General features: G+C 42.9%; 1 protein-coding gene across 6 annotated transcripts in view; it reads left to right on the forward strand.

Annotated features, from left to right (window-relative positions):
- Positions 1-21,238, forward strand: part of myo18ab (myosin XVIIIA b) — a 155,784-nt gene that overhangs the window by 114,530 nt on the left and 20,016 nt on the right. For all 6 annotated transcript variants that reach the window (XM_079272197.1, XM_079272199.1, XM_079272194.1 and 3 more), the window contains 7 exons: positions 5,581-5,673; positions 8,273-8,383; positions 9,869-9,973; positions 11,152-11,298; positions 12,535-12,648; positions 19,125-19,241; positions 20,791-20,874. In XM_079272197.1, the coding sequence (XP_079128323.1) occupies positions 5,581-5,673; positions 8,273-8,383; positions 9,869-9,973; positions 11,152-11,298; positions 12,535-12,648; positions 19,125-19,241; positions 20,791-20,874 (771 nt within the window). The remainder of the gene's footprint in view (positions 1-5,580; positions 5,674-8,272; positions 8,384-9,868; positions 9,974-11,151; positions 11,299-12,534; positions 12,649-19,124; positions 19,242-20,790; positions 20,875-21,238) is intronic.

Here is a 21,238-nt window from a genome sequence, read left to right on the forward strand (position 1 = left end):
CTTGGCCTCACGGATGTACTGGAGGTTCTTATGATCCGTGATGACTGTGAATGGGTGGCGCGCTCCTTCCAGCCAGTGTCTCCATTCTTCAAGTGCCCTTAGGATGGCCAACAGCTCCCTGTCCCCGGCGTCATAGTTCCTCTCAGCGTCACTAAGCTTGCGAGAGAAAAAGGCACATGGGTGCGTCTTGTTGTCCATACCTGATTTCTGGGACAGCACAGCTCCAACACCAGACCTGGACGCATCCACCTCCAACACAAACGGAAGGGCAGGGTCAGGGTGCCTCAGCAGTGGGGCTGACGTGAACTGAGCCTTGAGATGCTCGAACGCCGCTTGCGCCTCCGGGGTCCATCTGAGTTTGGTTGGGGCTCCCCGGGCCACTGCTGTGATAGGTGCCACTATGGAGCTGAAGCCTCGAATGAAACGGCGATAAAAGTTAGCAAACCCCACAAAACGCTGTACCTGCTTGAGAGTGGCGGGAACCGGCCAGTCCAGTACAGCCTGCACCCTGGATTCGTCCATGATTACTCCATCGGGGGAGATGACATACCCCAAAAAGGAGGTGCGGGTAACGTGGAACTCACACTTCTCCAGTTTGACGAAGAGCTGGTTGTCCAGCAACCGCTGGAGGACCTGCCGGACGTGCTGGCGATGTTCTGTGAGGGACTTGGAAAAAATTAGCACATCATCGAGGTAAACGAACACACTGCGGTTGAGGAACTCCCTGAGCACTTCATTTACAAAGGCTTGGAACACAGCAGGAGCATTGGTCAGACCAAATGGCATTACCCGGTATTCATAATGTCCACTGGGGGTGCTAAAAGCAGTCTTCCACTCATCATTCTCTCTGATGCGGACCAGATGGTAAGCATTCCGCAGGTCTAGTTTAGTGAACACTGTAGCTCCTCCAAGAAGATCAAAAGCGGAAGACATGAGTGGCAACGGATATTTGTTCTTTACTGTGATGTTGTTCAGTGCTCGGTAATCTATGCATGGTCGTAGACCACCATCTTTCTTGGGTACAAAAAAGAATCCTGCTGACACTGGTGAAGTTGAAGGGGTAATAAGCCCGTTCTTAAGAGACTCGCTAATGTAGTCCTCCATGGCCTGAGTCTCGGGCCTGGAGAGAGGGTATAGTCGTCCCCGGGGGGGAATAGTGTTAGGCAACAGGTCAATGGCACAGTCAAAAGGTCTGTGAGGAGGAAGTGCTGTAGCTCTAGTCTTACTAAATACTTCAGCTAGGTCATGATACTCTGCAGGGACTGAAGAGAGCTCAGAGGATGAACAGGCAACAGAACACTTCATCACAGGGGTAACATGTTTGGCTGAGATACACTCTGGGCTCCATGATAAAAGTTCGCCAGTGGACCAGTTGAACTGGGGATTGTGTTTCTGAAGCCAGGGAAACCCTAGTACTACTCTATCATGTTGGGATTGGACTAAAGCCAAAGAAACAGTCTCTGTATGTGACCCAATCTGCAGTAGTAAGGGGTGTGTCATGAAGTCAATTTTACCGGAGCCTAGGGGTCGTCCGTCGAGCGCCTGGATTCTCACAGGATTGGGAAGGGCCTTGGTAGGTAGACCGAGGCGTGTGGCCAGAGCAGAGTCCATCAGGTTTTCCTCTGAGCCTGAATCGATCAGCACCGTGATAGGGATGTTCTCCGGGTTCTCTGGGGTCCAGGTGAGTCGAGCCCTCAGGCAGAGGCGCTTAACTGGGTTGGGGTACTGAGAGTGGACAAAATTGCTCACTACGCTGTCCCCTCCTCCTAATGAGCATCCTCGTTCTGCAGGTGTAATGCGGTACCTGCCTACCTCCATTGCCTCCGCTTGAGCGGGCTGAGCAGTGGGGCCCGACGCGCCCAGTGGTGAATGCGCTTGGGGAGGTGCCGAATTGGGAAGCCTGCGCTCACGCCTCCTTTCGCGTATGCGCTGATCGAGGCAGATAGAGGTGGTTATGAGCTCATCTACAGTGACCCCCCCACTCCCGACTAGCCAAATCATCTTTGACCGCCTCCGACAGGCCATTGTAAAAAGTGGTCAAAAGTGCTTCATTGTTCCATTTGCACTCAGCTGCCAAGGTGCGGAATTCTATGGCATATTCAGACACCGGTCTAGCTCCTTGGCGGAGCGAGCTGATGCGGCGTGCTGCTTCTCTGCCACTCACTGGGTGGTTAAAAACCTGGCGTAGTGTCTTGGAGAACTCTACTGCATTAGCACAAAGTGGGGAATTTGCCTCCCATAGGGCAGTAGCCCATACTAGAGCTCTACTGGTTAGCAGCGAAATCATAAAAGCGACCTTAGCTTTTTCTGAGGGGAACTGATCAGGCTGCATGACAAAACACAGGTCACACTGTGTCAAAAATCCCTGACAGGTCTCTGGAGTGCCGGCATACCGCTCTGGTTTCTGTAGGAACGTCTTGGCAGCCGGGGGGTTCGGCTGGTGCATTTGCTGGGTTATCCAGGCTTGGATCTGCTGGATCGAGGTTCCCTGGGATTCCACAGCGCCGAGCACCTGGGCTAGGCTGACGTCTCCTCCTTCGGCGCCTGTTACACTCATGTTGGTGGTTCGAGCCTACTGTCACGTCCAACTTGAAGGTACTGAGTGTAGATACAAAACGCCGAGTTCAGGAGCCAAAAAGAGGTAGACTTTAATAAGATATCCCACAGAGGGAAAACACAGGAACAGACGTGTCAAGAAAACATGAGGCTCGAACGAAGGGCAAGGTACAGACACGCCTTAAATACACTTGAGGCAATTACACAGGTGAACCCACTTAAGGTGAGCCAAGTCCAATCAGTCCACAAAACCTAATTAAGGCGCACTCTGCCACCATCTGCTGGATGTCCTGGGGTCCTACGGCGCAGTCCTGACAGAGCCATTCGCACCGCCGGTCTCGCCGGGGGCTATTTGTGTTCATTCGCACTGGACGTGCTGGAGAGGGGGCGTGGCTTATCGCCCTGAAAGCCGTTCAACTGTCCGCCATTAACCATGGAAACAATAACCTCTATTTCTGCTTAGTTCGTGTTGTGGAAGTCACAGATATCCCGGGAAACTAAACTAAATATGTTTGGAGTAGTTACATTTACACCGTCTTACATTTCCAACCGGCCCTTTGAGGGACCGTGATGCTGATGTGGCCCAGAGTGAAAATGAGTTTGACACCCCTGTGTTAACCCATTTACGCAGACATCACCCCAGTGTGGCAGTGGTTGGAACTAAACGAAAACCTGGAGCAGCACACACGCTTCAAACTCTCCCGAAGCGTTTAAGCAGCTGTTCACTACCGATAGAACAGGGCTAAAGCATCACCACGGCGATTGGTACATTTATAGCGGCGGACATGAGACCGGACTCTGTAGTGGTAAACGCAGCTTCATGAACCTGCTGAATGTTATTGAGCCCCGTTACACAATTCCTTCACGAGCCCATTTCAGCCAAACCCTAATTCCCTCTTTGTACAAGAAACAAAAGCACGAGAGGAGAATCAAACGTCCGAGGAACCCGCTGCTGCTCTGACAACGGGTGCTTGAACGTCGAGGGTTACACAAAGCTACCTGACTGTAACGCACATCACCTGACTGTAACGCACATCACCTGACTGTAACGCACATCACCTGACTGTAACGCACATCACCTGACTGTAACGCACATCACCTGACTGTAACACATCACCTGACTGTAACGCACATCACCTGACTGTAACGCACATCACCTGACTGTAACGCACATCACCTGACTGTAACGCACATCACCTGACTGTAACACACATCACCTGACTGTAACACACATCACCTGACTGTAACACATCACCTGACTGTAACACATCACCTGACTGTAACGCACATCACCTGACTGTAACGCACATCACCTGACTGTAACGCACATCACCTGACTGTAACGTACATCACCTGACTGTAACACACATCAACTGACTGTAACGTACATCACCTGACTGTAACACATCACCTGACTGTAACACATCACCTGACTGTAACGCACATCACCTGACTGTAACGCACATCACCTGACTGTAACACATCACCTGACTGTAACGCACATCACCTGACTGTAACGCAGATCACCTGACTGTAACGCACATCACCTGACTGTAACACACATCACCTGACTGTAACACATCACCTGACTGTAACACATCACCTGACTGTAACGCACATCACCTGACTGTAACGCACATCACCTGACTGTAACGCACATCACCTGACTGTAACGCACATCACCTGACTGTAACGTACATCACCTGACTGTAACACACATCAACTGACTGTAACGTACATCACCTGACTGTAACACATCACCTGACTGTAACGCACATCAACTGACTGTAACGCACATCACCTGACTGTAACACATCACCTGACTGTAACGCACATCACCTGACTGTAACACATCACCTGACTGTAACGCACATCAACTGACTGTAACGCACATCACCTGACTGTAACACATCACCTGACTGTAACGCACATCAACTGACTGTAACACACATCAACTGACTGTAACACATCACCTGACTGTAACACACATCACCTGACTGTAACACATCACCTGACTGTAACGCACATCAACTGACTGTAACGCACATCACCTGACTGTAACGCACATCACCTGACTGTAACGCACATCACCTGACTGTAACGCACATCAACTGACTGTAACACACATCACCTGACTGTAACACATCACCTGACTGTAACACATCACCTGACTGTAACACACATCACCTGACTGTAACGCACATCGCCTGACTGTAACGCACATCGCCTGACTGTAACGCACATCACCTGACTGTAACGCACATCAACTGACTGTAACGTACATCACCTGACTGTAACACATCACCTGACTGTAACACATCACCTGACTGTAACACACATCACCTGACTGTAACACACATCATCTGACTGTAACACACATCACCTGACTGTAACGCACATCACCTGACTGTAACGCACATCAACTGACTGTAACGTACATCACCTGACTGTAACGCACATCACCTGACTGTAACGCACATCAACTGACTGTAACACATCACCTGACTGTAACGCATCACCTGACTGTAACACGCATCACCTGACTGTAACACGCATCACCTGACTGTAACACGCATCACCTGACTGTAACACATCACCTGACTGTAACACGCATCACCTGACTGTAACACACATCACCTGACTGTAACACACATCACCTGACTGTAACGCACATCACCTGACTGTAACGCACATCAACTGACTGTAACGCACATCACCTGACTGTAACACATCACCTGACTGTAACGCACATCACCTGACTGTAACACACATCACCTGACTGTAACACACATCACCTGACTGTAACGCACATCACCTGACTGTAACACATCACCTGACTGTAACACACATCACCTGACTGTAACACACATCACCTGACTGTAACACACATCACCTGACTGTAACACACATCACCTGACTGTAACACACTCCACTGTATCGTACCGAACCCAACCGTGGATTTTGTGAACCCCTAGTATATATATTTATATGTATTCTTTTTTTTCATTGTATTGTATTATTCAGGTGAGGAAGCAACTTCGGGACATGGAGGCCAAGCTGAAGGATCAGGAGGAGGAGCTGGACGAGCAGGCCGGCAGCATCCAGATGTTGGAGCAGGTACAGACAAAGCACAGGAAAGTATTCAGCAAAGGTTAAAACTGCGCTCCTTCATGTTTGACCACAAAAAGAAGCCGAGAGACAAGCAGTAACAAAGTAAATTGCCTATTCATGCATCGAGCAGACGTATCGGTATTCTTTTGGACTGGTGTTTGTGTCCACCTAATGAATGTGAGTCCAATATTCACTGTCCTTTCAGCGCTGCTTTGGTCTCCACCAGCCTCTAAGACCAATATCTGTCTCTTTAGCTGCTCAATTGCTCCACTATGTTCAGCAGCTAGTCTCTGACCGTGTCAGCCTGCTGGGCAGGTAGAGTACAGTGGCTTTAACAGAATGGGTTTGTTAGAAACTGCTGCAGTGAGACTGAGCCGTATAGGAAATGTGCTGCGAAAGCCAGAAGAGGCTGAAAAGCTCCATAGAACTGACGGCACCTGCAGAGTTGGTGATAATTCTCTGTGGTTTGTCCACTAAGAGCAACGACCTTTACTTTACACAGCAGTCATTTCATTCAATGGTATTATAAAACACATTGAATATTGCAGCTGTAAAGGAAGGGTTCACCCCAAAACGATGACATGCTCATAATGTACTTGTCAGGTTTAACACCATCCACATGGCCTCCTTTTGATACCAAGCAAGCAGTGTTTTCTCTGAGTGACACACAAACACGTAGAGAATGTCCTGGGAACTCAACTTGGTGCTGGGTGGGATGTGAGTGTGTTATGATCATTTTACTTGTATTTTGGATTTTTTTTCTTCTTCTCCACCACGTCGTTCTAAAATCACTTATTTTCTACCATAGTTGGTTTGTCTTTGAGTTTTAAGATAAACCAACGAGGATGAATATCCTAGTTGGCTGTAATTAATATTTCTTCTGAATTTGAATGGTTCACAAATAGGTCTAGATCAGTGCTACTTTGGTTCAAGTTTGAGCAGTGGCGGGCTGTGCATTTTATACCTGGGCCTTCAGTGCTGTCCTGCAGCTGAAATACCACCTTATAACCACATGATGGCGCCACAGCTACGGTTATTTGTTTCTAGGGCTGTAACGATACACGTATTCGTATTAAACCGTTCGGTACGAGGCTTACGAACCGAACAATACGTTTGAATAATACTAGTGCATTTGGAAAATGCAGAAGCTTAAATTGTGGGAAATATAATGTTTTCTACGCTCATGTGGAGACAACGGTCTGTGTGACCTCTGAACCGGAACAAAAAAAAACAGCTGGGGCTCCGCAAGTGTTCTGGGAGGCTACGCTAACTAGCTTAACGGGAAATCAACAGCAGCAACACGCATTCTGCTACACACTCAAGGGCCATTCAGATATTAGATATAAAAAAACAAATGCAGTTGACTTACAAACTCCATCCTCCTTTCTTTGACAAAGAGTTTAATTCCACGGTTAAATCTTCAGCCATTGAGTGTTAAAAAAACAAAGCTAGGTAAAAAAATTTAAATCTACACCAAGCAAAATGCAAAACATTTCATCATTTCTTCTATATCTTTCAATGTGAACTCTTACTACTCCGACTAAGCCTCTGATGTTAGGTTACGTTTCACGTAATGCTGGCGTAGTTGTATATTCTCCCAACGCTGAAAGGCAGTGTGTTAATAAGGCGCTACCGATTAATTCATGCAGGGATTATGTTTGTAGTAGGCAATATGAAAATAATTGCTATGTTTATGCTCTCTACCATGATAGAGAGCTAAACAGATTTTTCAAGTCAGTTGCGATGATATTTACGATTATCCTGTCAATGGAAATTCACCACAATCAACTTATCTTGTTTTTTATCGTTATTTTTAGCTACATCGCCCAGTTTGTGGTCCATCTCGTTAACCAACGCTATAATGAGCTGACCAACACAATGTATTTAACATTCAGAACATTAATATCTCATCAAACAACCATTATCTATATGAAGATATGGTGGAGTAATGTCTACCTGAGTAGAGAACAGCTCTCAACAGCCGTCGCCATGTTGAGAGCTGTGTGGACACGATAGACGGCCTCAATTTTGAATTTAGCAGCTTTAAAGACTGAACACAGCAGGGATTTACCAAACTGCTATTTGAACAACTATTCATTTACTGACAGTGTGACAGACTGTGCTCTGCTTCATCATACATTATTACTGTTCCTGTGCTGTTTACCTGAGGAGCACTACTGTCTACATTCATGCTGTCTGTTTTGGGAGATGTTCCTAAACGACCTCCACTCTGACTCATAGAAGGAAAATGACACACCGTCCAAAACACAAAAGTGCCCACACTTAGCTGTGATATCATGACCGGATGGTTAAGAGAAGTGAGTGAGGAGTCAGCAGGAAGTCAATGGCAGAATAAAGAAAGAGGTCTCAGCTCCAGCAGCAGACTGAGCTGTAGTGATGCTCCAGACAGGAAGCAAACGTTCTCCCTGTAGTTCTTCCACTATGAGCAGATGTCAGAGTCTATTAGCAATAGTGAGAACAACAACATGCACTGCGGACGTATTCACGTCTATGAATTATATATGGAAATAAGGTTGAATATCAGCTAAGGCTTCCTTTAAGCCGGGGGAGAGCAGAGTATACAACATCTGTGTTTGTCTTTCAGGCCAAGCTTCGTCTGGAGATGGAGATGGAGCGTCTACGTCACACTCAGTCCAAGGACATCGAGAGCAAAGACGATGAGGTGGAGGAGATCAGACAGTCCTGCAGCAAGAAGGTAAGGACGTGTTCATGCACACATTTTAATGTGTGACTTAAGTTTGCAATGACTTTAGCTGTTTGTTGTACAATCATGATTGAATGTGAGGGACAGACAGGTGTAACGTGTGCCGTTGGGAGCACAAAGGTAAAGACGGTGATAGAGAGAAACAGTACGAGGACAGATACTGAGACACGTGACACTGAAAACTCTTTGTGACAACAGCAAAGAATACTGCAGTTAATGAAATGCTGAAAATAAAGTCACTTTACAGGAGCTCTCTTAAGCACCCCCTTACCAACCATGTTACCTTGCTGCTCCTCAAAGATTTCTTCTGCTGTAATTAATATTTCTTCTGAATATGAATGGTTCACAAATAGGTCCAGATCAGTGCCAAATGACTGAAGCATCCGATGAAATGCTTATTAAAGGGACAGGGTAAGAACGTAGCGGAGGCCTTGATATCCTGACTTTTAGTTTCTACTATGGGTCAACCTCCAAAAACCCTGCAGTCATTTATTTGTTCTAGCCAAGAACAGGACTACGGTAATTATTTTTCTCTTTTATTCAGTCATGATGTCTTTGTTGGACTGACATTGTTTGCTATGCTCACATATAAATTGCAGTCAAGTTTAGTTCCATTGCTTTCCAGACATGTGCAACATGTTTCCGTCTTACTTAGCTGGAGTTGTTACCATAAACACCCTACAAGTAGCTGGGGCCGATATTAACTCAACGATTGAGGGGCCTTTATTTGAAATCGGCTTTTATTAGTGACAGGCCAGTATTTCTAATCCTCCCCATTGTAGAATGAGACACATCCCCTGATTTCCTGTTTTAATGTGCTGTTGATTCTGTTTGCTGTTAATACAAACTCAACTCGATGTTAACCTGTTGCCTCGGTCAATTCAGCATAATGTACATTTCCACAGCACTAATTCTGTCAGTATAACATAGGACTGAGAGTTCGTATTCACTTCAATTTCCATTTTTCAAATTCACTTCCAATTGTCTTTACTTGATTGCTATCAAGCTACTGCGATGAAACACAAGTGCAGGGCTTAACCGACAGTAGCTCTGCCATAAGGACTGGAAATAATCATTGAACTAAAACAGTGTTGAAAAGAAGAACTCTGAGCAGCAGAGTGGTTTGTATGACTTGTATGTTGTGTTGTTGCATTGATTCATAGGTGCTGTGGAAATGTATGTTACAATGAGCTATGATAGTATGCCTTTGCCTTTAAAGGTTTATTTGTTCTTGCTTACAGCGAGTACAGTCATTAGTACAGTTCATCTTGTGAGGATGGTCAGCTCAACATGGTAGGGCCTTCTAGGGATGTAGATGTAATTGGTAATATTCTTAAGTGATATTTAAAAATCTATAATAAATGTTGATCAGTACATGATCAAGCTCAACAGCCATATGTGCACTACTTTCTGTACCTGTGTGATCAGACTGATCTATGAATGGACTCATTGTTGAGTGTTTTTTCGTGTGTCCAGCTGAAGCAAATGGAAGTCCAGCTTGAAGAAGAGTACGATGAGAAGCAGAAGGTGCTGAAAGAAAAGAGAGAGCTGGAGTCCAAGCTTCTGTCAGCACAGGACAAGGTAACTACACTGTATGATGTGATGGAGCCCAGTCCTGTTGGAGCTGGAGCACCATCATGGATCAAACATGTAGAAAAACACCCTGGTCCCTTGGTGTGATTTCCTGCAGAATCCCTCTTCATGGAGAAGTCAGTCATTCCAGATGAATAGTTGTGAAATGGTAAATCAAGAGACATTCATCTTTCAACAGGACTTGATCTGTATCTGCTCACTTCTTCTGCATATTCAGCACATTATCTGCACATTGGGTATGCGCAGGGTTATATAGTACCAGATTGTTAGGAAGGTTATTAGTTGTAGAGCTGGAGCAGTACAGCTGTCGACGTGTGTGGGTGGAGATGTGGGTGTTTCATATGATTGAAGTGAGCCATTTAAACTGACTCAATCAAATATTTATCCGACATCGCCGACTGCAATTAGAGAGCCATCAGCATCGATTAAGTTCAGACTTTGAAAACCAGGAAACAGAGGAGGATCCTGCTGCAACCAAACCAGTCCAAATAAATTCATCTGTGATCACAGCGTACAGGATATAACCAATGAGTAGACTTTCCCGGTGGAGTTTTCTTGTACTCACATAGCCCGACATGAACGGGTATTAATTAAGGGTTACGGTTCAAAACTCCAACAGAATTTCTTTCCTGCTTTTTTTTGGATGTACAAGCTAATTAGAAAAGGTTACCCGACTCCCGACATCTTTTCTAGAGTTGCAACAATTTATTCATCAGTCAATGGACGGAGAATTTATTTTTATTTATTTATAATTAAATAATTTGTATTTTATATTTAATATTCAAACTATGCTTGAAAGTCAATGTTTAACCTTGTGTCATTATTTTGTCAAACTATGATGTAAATGATTTAAAAATATGTAGATTTCCAGCCTTCAGTCTCTTATCCATCTGATCTTCAACACAGTAAATAAGACCTGCTGTTAATTGTCAGTAATGTTAACAAAGCAGTAAGACAGACCTGTATTTTTAATAATGATTGGATGACAGAATCACACAATAATGGTTTTCCATCTATAAGCCGTCAGTAGACAAAGTGTTGATTGAACTCAAATGTAAGTGTGATCAAATGTAGGGATTGGGCCTTTACATGGTAACACGGAGTGAGTCCATGGCCAATCCTTGATGCATCAGTTGAGTCACCAAACCTAACTATCTGTTTCCCAGGTGAGAAGTGGTGACATGGAGACTGAAAAGCGTTTGAGGAAGGACCTGAAGAGAACCAAGGCCCTGCTGGCTGATGCTCAAATCATGTTGGACCACATAAAGAACAACGCGCCCAGCAAGAGGGAGATCGCTCAGCTCAAAAACCAGGTACCCGCATCATAGGCACTCAGCTGAACACGCCGGGGCATGCAATATACTTCTTGCAAATGTTGTTTTTGTCAAAAGTACTTTCACACAGAATACAAATATTACACAGACGAGCACTATCCAATCAGAGGTGAGTGGGTCAGCACAAGGATACTTAGTAGAAAACTGCATATGCATGTTTATCCTTCAGAATAACCGTACTTTTAATATTTACTGCCTTTTTTTTTGGAACATGGCCGATTTTTCGGCGGTTTCACAAAGTCAATAAAGGAGTCAACCAACCAAGTTTTGCAAAACGTGTTGCGTTGCACCTCGATCAATTCAGAGGCTCCGTATTCAGAACCAAGATGGCAAACTATTACTTCTTTCAACCAACTTAACAAAGGCTGCACGTCCCACATCCACTCCTTCTATTCATCACACCTTTTACACGTGTATAATATTCACAGGCAAATATTTAGCAGTTTCCTGCCGTTTTCTCGTCACCTCCCCGATACACAGGCCTTTATTCAGCTCGCGTTTCACTCACATGTAACCATGGACAGTTTACTGAATGGGTCTACCGGACACAGGCCGCGAGGCCCCGCTCCAGATTCTCTCTTCAATTTTCTTGTTGGAAAGTCGATCAACTACACGAGACGCGAAGCGTCCTGTTGTGTCTTTCAGTCCGGAGTCTGGCTCTCCTGTAGGAGGGCTGAGGGCCGTTGTCTCATGGTCATGACTGAATGTAAATGCGACCTGACTACTGATACTACTACTGCTCTTCATTTCTTTTCAAGTTACAACTCACGAACAGTTTGTGTCCAAATAACAGTTTCATATGTAAACCACGTTCAATGAATTTGAAGTGATGCCCACGACAGTCATTTATAAATGCATAACGTCATAGTTACGTATGATTGTCTGAATTCCAGGTAGCTGGTTCCCAACCTCTCTGACTTTGACCTTCATAGCGAAGCAATGACCACACAGTCGCAGGTTGCAGATGTCTCAGCTGTGACTAGTTTACCTGAGAGTTTTGCTTTTAGGCAACAATACTTTTCCCTTTTGTTTCTCTCCCTAGCGGGGCTTCTTCGTTTGGAAACCTCTGGGAGTAAGAATTATTGTATTAGAATCATTTCTACAACACTATGGACTGGGACCACAATCAATTGATAGTATGTTTAAGTGACTGTTCACATGATTTACATTTTGTTGCTGAACTAATACATTTCCATCCACTTGTGTCCGTTTCAGCTGGAGGAGTCTGAGTTCACCTGCGCGGCTGCAGTTAAAGCTCGCAAGTCCATGGAGGTGGAGATTGAAGATCTGCACGTTCAGATGGAGGACATCTCCAAAACAAAACAGGCGGTCAGTACAGCTCTCTGGATCCTCATCTCGGTCTTTCAAAGCACTTTCCTGCAGTAACAACCACAGGTGGCATTTTGATCTCAGGTATGAGTACTCGTACTGCAGCAAGTTGTTGTGAAATAGGAGGGAAAGGATCATCAGTGGTGAGGACTTAGTTGTGTCTTTGAGGCTTTTAGAAGGCTGCACCATCTGTGGTGGTAGCACGACAGCAGTAGGTCTGTCAAAGAATTGCCTTTAGCCAGAGATAAGGGGTTAGAGCCCCCCCCCCTGTTCTTCATTTTCCCTGCAAAAACATACACTTCTCTTTTTCTCTTCGGTTTTACTTCGTTTTTCTTTTCTTTGTATCTCAGCCTCTCCCAATCTTTTTTGACCTTTTATATTTTTCTTTCCTTTTTGCATGACTTTTCTCACTTCATGCCTTGTTTCCATGGCGATCTGGTTCCACATGTCAGTCAAACTGCCTTCTTTCCTACTTCTCCCCCACATTTCTCAGAGTATTCATTTACCTTGAATCTTACTCTCTGTAATCTCTTTTTGCTTTCTCTCTTCATCGTTAAAAAGCAATTACTGAATTTTACTGAAAGGTTTGCCTGCATGTTTAGGAAGGTGAACATTGTCCACAGTGAAGTGAAGGGTAAAGATAATTGAGTTGACACAGCTGCAGGTCAGCAGGAATGGATGGATAGAGGAGGCTGTTCCCTCCATTGCATTTGTTTGTCATGTTTTTCTTGTACCTTCTAACAGAAAGATGTAGCACATGAGGATGTGCACATACTGAAAATGTTACTGTCAGCTTTTTCTAAAAGTGTTTTTAAATGAACTGGGGAACAACTAGCTGCTCCTAGAATGTCCTACATATGAGCAGCATTATGCCACCAGAATACATTACACTACTGTACATTACATTACAGTCGTTTAGCAGACGCTTTTATCAATTTTGGGGTTAAGTGTCTTGCTCAAGGACACATCGACGCCTCTGATTCAAAGACGGCCCTGCTATCCACTTAGCCACAGTCGCCCGTAATTCTAGACCTTTTTGGTTTTTAACTACAATTCTAATCAATTTATGTATTTCATTTAAGAATAACTAAACCTCCAAACCACTGTTTTTAAGCTGAAAACCAATGTATATGGGCATTTAGTAGTGTAGTTGACATTTTAGTGCAAATGGTAAATGGACTTGCATTTGCCCGTCTAGTCATCAGACCATTCAAAGTATTTGAATTCTACTAATTGTGTTATAAATTGAAACCGGAACATTGTAATATAATTTTGCGATTGGCTGATCTGGAGCCATGTATAAAACAGACATCTTTGAGAGAGGACTATTAGAGAAGAGTAGCAGTTACCCTTGAATTGCCCATGCTTTAGTCCTTTTACAGCACTCTTACCAACCATAATCATAAGAAAAGTCGCCATGCCAGTGATTAGCGATTAGCATAGGCTAATTAAAAGGGTAACGGCAATCATGAACAAAAAGTTAAAAAGCATGAAGTCTGGCTACATGTTGAAATATAGTAGACTAAAGCAGCAGCTCGTGTGGTGCATTTTATGACCCTTAACTAGAGCATGAAAGCATGATGGAATTAGCAAGCAAGCTAGCTAGCGAGCTAGCCAGCCACTTAGTGAGTAAAATTGAACAACTTAATGCTTCAACACACAGCGTGGGAAAGCACACTGCTACCACATGTTGTAATGTGTCAGAAAGGAGAGAAAGGGCCTGTGTGCTGTGATTGTTACGCTACAACGGCTATGGCAAATGAGCCGACGCTAGACGTGACTTATACTTAAGGCATACGTTAAGTGAGTATAAGACACGAGTCTCCCACTTCCATCCAAATAAAATCTCCACGCAGTTTATGGTCCTGCATTCTTTATTTTGGGGTTGTTTATTGGTCAAGCCATGCATGGCTTCATCCCAGCTATCATTTTGGTTTTGTATCAGGCTGTTTGGAGAAGCTTAGCAAGTATTCCACGCAAATGCATCCTAAGGTTTTCCTCAAAAGACATGATCCATTTAGTAGAAGGTGAAAAGGATAAGATGAAGGTGTAACCTGCTGTTTGGTTTGCAATGGTGTGTTTGAGGACGACCTCTGCAGCAAACATCCAGCCTGCTGGGGAAGTAAGAGGCTGCTACGATGACAGAAATGATTATTACATAAATGGAGGGTTTTGCAACCACATCATGCATTGCAATTCAACCAAGATAAAAATCCTGCAAATAGCGTTTCTTTCAGAAGATTTGCCGTTTTTACCGTAATCCCGCCGTTCTATCGCCGTAATTGCAGTGTTTTGAGAAAATTGTCTCACAGAGAGCCACGGCAACCTGAGAGGAAATACAAAACAAAGAGCAGAGCAACATAGTTGGGTTGACAGCCTATTGGTAAATGTGTTAAATGAAAGTTTGATGCTTTTGACTGTCACGTTTTTTCTAGCGTTCATCACAAAATGTTCCCCACGCTGCAGAGTATGAGCTGCTGCCAAAGCTTTGATTAGCACTCCGTGAGGCCAACGGTGAATTTAATATGGGAAAGTGTGATGTGTAAATGAATTTGCCCCAGATTCCACGTGGATATTTTTAGTCACTGAAGTGCACCTTGATACGTCTCAGCAGTGGCTGGTTTTAATATAAATAGACGAGCAATAAATAACCTCATAATCCAAATCCTTATTTTGAAGCTGTCTTTTGATTCTGTGATTTGAGTTCATTCTTCTTCCTGAATGGACTGTTTCTTAATCAGATAGATGCTACAGTGTGAGCTCGACCTGTCCCCGACTCCTCAACTACTCGCTTTGTGCAAATGGATTCATTAGCCTTTTCACATCGTCACATCAGTCATCATTTATTAATCCATATCCCTGAACTAACAACCTCTCTCCCTCTTTTCTATATTATCCCAGTCACTGCAGAAATAGGATTACTTCAGCACAGTCCCTGCCCTCAGCTGAAGGTACGAGCCTCTAGTTGGATGTCTTGGTTATGACTGGGGCCTTATATAACCCCCGTTGGGCCCTGTGATAAGAGGGGCTGGAGGAAAAAGCTCTGCTGTGCATAGAGTGGCACACACACTAAGTCAAAGCACAGCTCCAGACTATAACTCTGATTTATAACTATTTATGGAGATGTGCAAGGGAAAGTGTAGATTAACTTTATAAATGTATACAATGTAAACACCAGTGTGCCTAGAAAATATCCCTCCAGTTTTATAGATTACCTAAAATCGAAATATAATGTAATATATTACTGTGTGATGGTACAGTAGCAAGAAGGTGTGATACTATATGCTTTTGAATTTATATAAATAATGATGGTACTAATAACTAGAAAAAGCAAAAAGCTTAATAATTCTAAAAGATTAAAATTACAAATATGAAGTCATATCACCCCTCTCCTGAAAGAGCTGAACATTTTGATATTCAAATGGTTTCTGTAGCTTAAAAGAATTCCAGCGGGAGTGATATTTGTTGTAGTAGTAGTAGAAGTTGTAGTAGAAGTATTATTAGCAGTATAAGTATTAGTAGCATTTGAATAAGTACTAGCTGTAGCAGTAGTGATATTTGTAGTAGCAGTAGTAGTAGAAGTTGTAGTCGAAGTATTAGTAATTAGAAGAAATAGTAGAAGTAGTAGTATCAGTAGTCGTAGTAATAGCTGTAGTAGTGGTCGTAGTATTTTATATAACAGTAGTAGTAGTATAATAAGTAGTAGTAGTAGAAGTAATAGTAAAGTCAGTTTTTGAAGTAGCAGTAGTAGTAGTACTAGTAGCAGTCGTACTAATAACTGTAGTAGTATTAGTACTGGTTATTAGTACTGGTAGTAGCAGGAATAGCAGTATTAGCAGTTGTGGTATAAGTAATAATGGTCGTGGTAGTGGTTGTAATAGCAGTAGTGGTAGTAATAATATTTATGGTAGCAGTAATAGCAGTAGCAGTAGTAGTAATAGTAGCAACAGCAAAAGTTGAAGTAGTAGTGGTAATACTAGAAATATTAGCAGTAGTAGTAGTTGTCGCAGTATTAGTAAGAGCATTCATTATTTCAACAAAAAAGCCTAATTTTGAGCTAAACGTTTAAATACAGTTAATCCATGAGGCTTTTATTTTGAAAGGGTGGGACTGGGTGGGGGAGGGAGGGGGAGAGGAGACATAATCATAATGTTTGACACATAAACAGAGGTTATTAAATGACAGGCTTCATCACAAGCAGTTCAGTTAGAATTCACTCTCTGGGGCTTTTATTTTGAAATGGGGTGTGGGGGAGAAGGGGAGAGGAGACAGAATCATAATGTTAGATAAACACAAACCGGTTATTAAATGACAGGCTCATCACAAGCATTTCAGTTAGGATTCATTCTGTGGGGCTTTTATTTTAAAATGGCGGGTGTGTGTGGGGGGGGGGGTGTGGAGGAGGGGGGAAAGATATAGAAATGGGGTACCGTGTTCTGTGGAAGATGTTTTTGAAGCAAAATTTAACATTGGTCTCTATGGAGCAGAAATTTGGTTTTCCTCTCAATTAATGGCTTCCGTGTCAAATGTGTAAATCTGTGGGATTCCACAGTAATTTTTCTACGACAAGGACAAGATTAGCTACTTCTACATCCAGAAATTATGCATGAAGAGTGAAGATTGTGGACATAGTGGCAAAACACAAATGTTTTTTTCACAAGAATCTCAAGCTGCTCTTCACTCTAGCGGTGACATCACGCACTCTAAGCTGCGCAATACACACCCATTATAAAGTCAGAAAAGGGCTGAAAAATCATAAAAGTTAAATTGCTGCAGTTCAAAAAGTTTAAAAGATATCGAAAAGCTGAATCATGTTGGCAATAGTTCAGGGTTTTCTCAACTTTGTAAAGTTGAAATGGTGTCTGTAGCTGAAAGTATGAGGAAGTTGAAGGATTTGAAAGTTGAAGAAGTTTAAGAGGATTTGAAAATATTCTCCATAGAGATCCCATTGAAAATAAAAATTGCAAAAAGCTTAATTCAAAAAGTTTAAAGGTTAGAAATATGAAAAGTCATAGCACCCCTCTGGTGAAAGAGCTGAACATTTTAATAGTTGAACGGTTTCTGTAGCTTAAAATATGAAGGAGAAGAAGAGGTGGGACGGAAGAAATAGAAGTCGAATAAAGATTCGAAGAACAATAGTTGGAATGCTTAACAGCATTCCAACAATTATACTGTTACTAATGATAAATAATACATTTCTGCATATTCTAAAGACAAAAATGAATCACATATGTACTATCTCAAAAGGAATGGTGCACACTGTTTAATTTATGAATTAGTTTAATTTAATTTCAAGCCAAGACATCTCTTGTAGTCCAGACGTGGTCACATGTCTTGAAGCCTCGAGTTTTGCATGTTGCCATTCGTGTTTTTTGGAACCAGAAGTGAATACAAGAGGCCGGAGCTAAGTACAACTGAACAATGAATAAGACATTTAAAGGTGAGCAAAACATTACAATTCATTTTCATGAAGTGAAAACACACTGTGAAAGGGTTAAATATTCAAGAGGAAAACACAGACAACTCCCAGACCGTGCAACACAGGGATAGCGACCTGTCAATCACTGTGTAGCCCCGCCCTAAGGCAACCTGCTGCTTCATGGTCTGTGTGACTCTAAATGGACCATAATGTACTCAATGAACATCATGCTGTGTTGAAGAAGACTTGAAACTAGAGATTGAGACCATAAACTCATGTTTACAATGTTTACTGAGGGAATAAATCAAGAGAGAAGTAGAGTCATTTCTCAGAGGAGTCGCCCCCTGGTGGACACTAGAGAGAATGCAGCTTTGTTACCACCATGACAAACAGAAACAGGGATTCTTCAACAGGACTGGTATAAAATGTGCTAATTGTATCAATGTTTGTGTTCAGCTAGTAGATGTGAGATGCTTTTGGCCTTGCTTCTGCAGTGTGTGTGATCTTTGTCCGTACATTTTATTAGGGATCCTTTTTGATGGTTATCCACTCATTTTCCTGAAGCGTGATTGTTTTCTTCCACTGGCAGCATTGCACACAATTGCACATGCATGTTATTTGAGTACTGCTGCCCGGTGGGTTTGCTAATACACAAAGACATGTACTACATCACCTTTGACTTTTAACTGTGCACAGTGTCATGACTGTAGATCTGAGAGTTTATTCTGAGCTGTACATTTAGTGATTAGCAGCTCTTGTTGAGGTTATGGTAAATGATATTGTTCTCTACTAAAAGCTTTTCTAACTTTGTGATGATGTCACATTTTATGCTTGATAGATGTTACTGTTCACAATCATCTGTAGACTTTATCAAATGATAAACATTTGATTCATAGAGCAGAAAGAATGAAGAGCTTGTGTGAAGCACGGATCCTGTTTGTGGGATGTCTTCTCTGTTGTTGGTTGGGGAACTAGCTGCCACTTCATGTCTAATGCGCTCTCACACAGCTGGGCTGATCTATTTACGAATCTCTTTGATTTTCTTGGTGTCCTTCAGCTGGAGGAGCAGCTGAGTCGTCTGCAGAGAGAGAAGAATGACCTGCAGTCCAGGATGGAGGAGGACCAGGAGGACCTGAACGAGCTGATGAAGAAGCACAAGGCTGCTGTGGCTCAGGTCCGCTGTTCTCCTCTTCATCTGTCATAGAATAACATTAGCACCTGCAAATTACATTAGCCAATTAATGCTTCCATTTCTTTAGGCAGCTGTATTATTTAAATCATTCATTAATCACGTTTTAAAGTGGAATTATGAAAAGGAATATTTATTACAAATATCATTTTAAAAAGGCTTTTGTCTTTTGTTTTTAGACTTTCTAATGTGTCTGTCTGTTATATTCCATCTCACAATGAATTGGTTCCTTACTTCTACCTACATTTAAACTTCCAGCCATTTCATGACTGCTTAATATAAAGACCTACGAATGGAATGGAGCTCAACCCACAGAGCAGCCACTGGATTGGCCAATTCAAACTCATACACACAAGCAACCAAGCAGCTGCTTGAACACCTTGAACTACATCTGAAACCAAGCTCAAGCAACACCAAACATTTTTGGAGACTGAAATCAATAGTATAATAACAAAATGATGATAGCATTTACTGACTCAAACAGGATTTAGAGTTAAGTTAGGCCTTTAATGCAAATGAAATAATCACTTATCAATGTCTCATCCGTGTTCATGCATGTGTCCTCAAGCACATGCACGAGATCAACTAAACGGAGACTCACTCATAGAAAAACAGCAGTTATACAAGCTGTCACTCAACAGAGAACCTTTAAGTGATTCCCATAAACACCCAGTGATCAGTTCTACAGCTGATACTGTATGTCAGCAATACAACTCAATCATCCATCATCAAACAGATGGAGCAAGTTGACTGGCTGGTGTATGATTTTTAATAAAAAGCAAAGATTTGCCCAACATATCAGAGAGCTGGTACGTCAACATTGCCCCAAGACACAGACACACACTCACACACACACACACACACACACTCACACAAACACAGGTTCCACAAATCATGTCAAAAAGCATCCCAAGTTCTTTTTAATAAGCTCTAATCCCTGTATCAAGCTTTACATGGAATTGATTTAACGCCGTTCATCGCTGCCGATTGAGACATTTTTAAAAAGCGGTGGTGTTTGTCGAGCTCCCATTCGTATGAATGTAGCTGTACATGCAGATGAACAGCGAGGGGAAATGAAAGTGCTTCCTTTCCACTGCTCATGGAATGATGAGTGATGTGCTTCCACCGGCTCCAAATGAATTCATCCTTCCTGTCTGAAGTGAAGCGGCTGAATTCCCGGTGGGAGCGGCTGTAGCAGAGCGCTTCATCTACGATGAAGAAGAGCTCAGATGTTTCACACAGGTCACTCTGAAATGAGATGCATTGATATGCTTTCACCTGATTTATTTGTCTCTGTAATATCACTGTGATGTCATTGTGTTTAACGGGCTCTTTTTTATTGTTTGGAGTTTGATGGATTTAGATTTTGTTTTGGGGGATTTTAGCTGCATACATAGTCTGCATACTGTATAATTGATATACTTCTGATGATTTATTCATCCATCATATGGAATAAAAGAAAACATGTCTAATATCCACCTAATGTACCATGCTTCTCTGACTTTGCTTCTCTCGTGTGTTTCTGTGGTTGCAGTCGGCCCAGAACCTGGCTCAGATCAGTGACCTGCAAGCCCAGCTGGAGGAGGCCCTCAAGGAGAAGCAGGAGGTTCAGGAGAAGGTAGATGCTGATCCCCTGCTCTCAACATACCACTGATGTGACAAGGACATACAGTTAACATCTATATTCCATTTAGAATCACAGTTAATCAGGCAGAGAGAGATGTGACGGTGTGAAAACTATCAGCTTTAAAAAGTATTGGTCGGACCAGAGGAGGGGACCAGCAGGACGAGTGAACTGGAATCCTGCCCTGAATTCATTTCACATACATGAAGGGCTCAGTAACCAATTAGAAAATAGACTTCATAAGTTGATTCTATCAAATGCAGCAGTGATCTCCCATCCTGCTGGGTCCCTTACCAACTCAACTGACCACATAAATAACAGGCTGGATCATAAAAGAGGGACATTCGACTGAAATCGA

Source organism: Melanostigma gelatinosum (genome assembly GCF_949748355.1).
Source record: "Melanostigma gelatinosum genome assembly, chromosome: 7".
NCBI lineage: Eukaryota > Metazoa > Chordata > Actinopteri > Perciformes > Zoarcidae > Melanostigma > Melanostigma gelatinosum.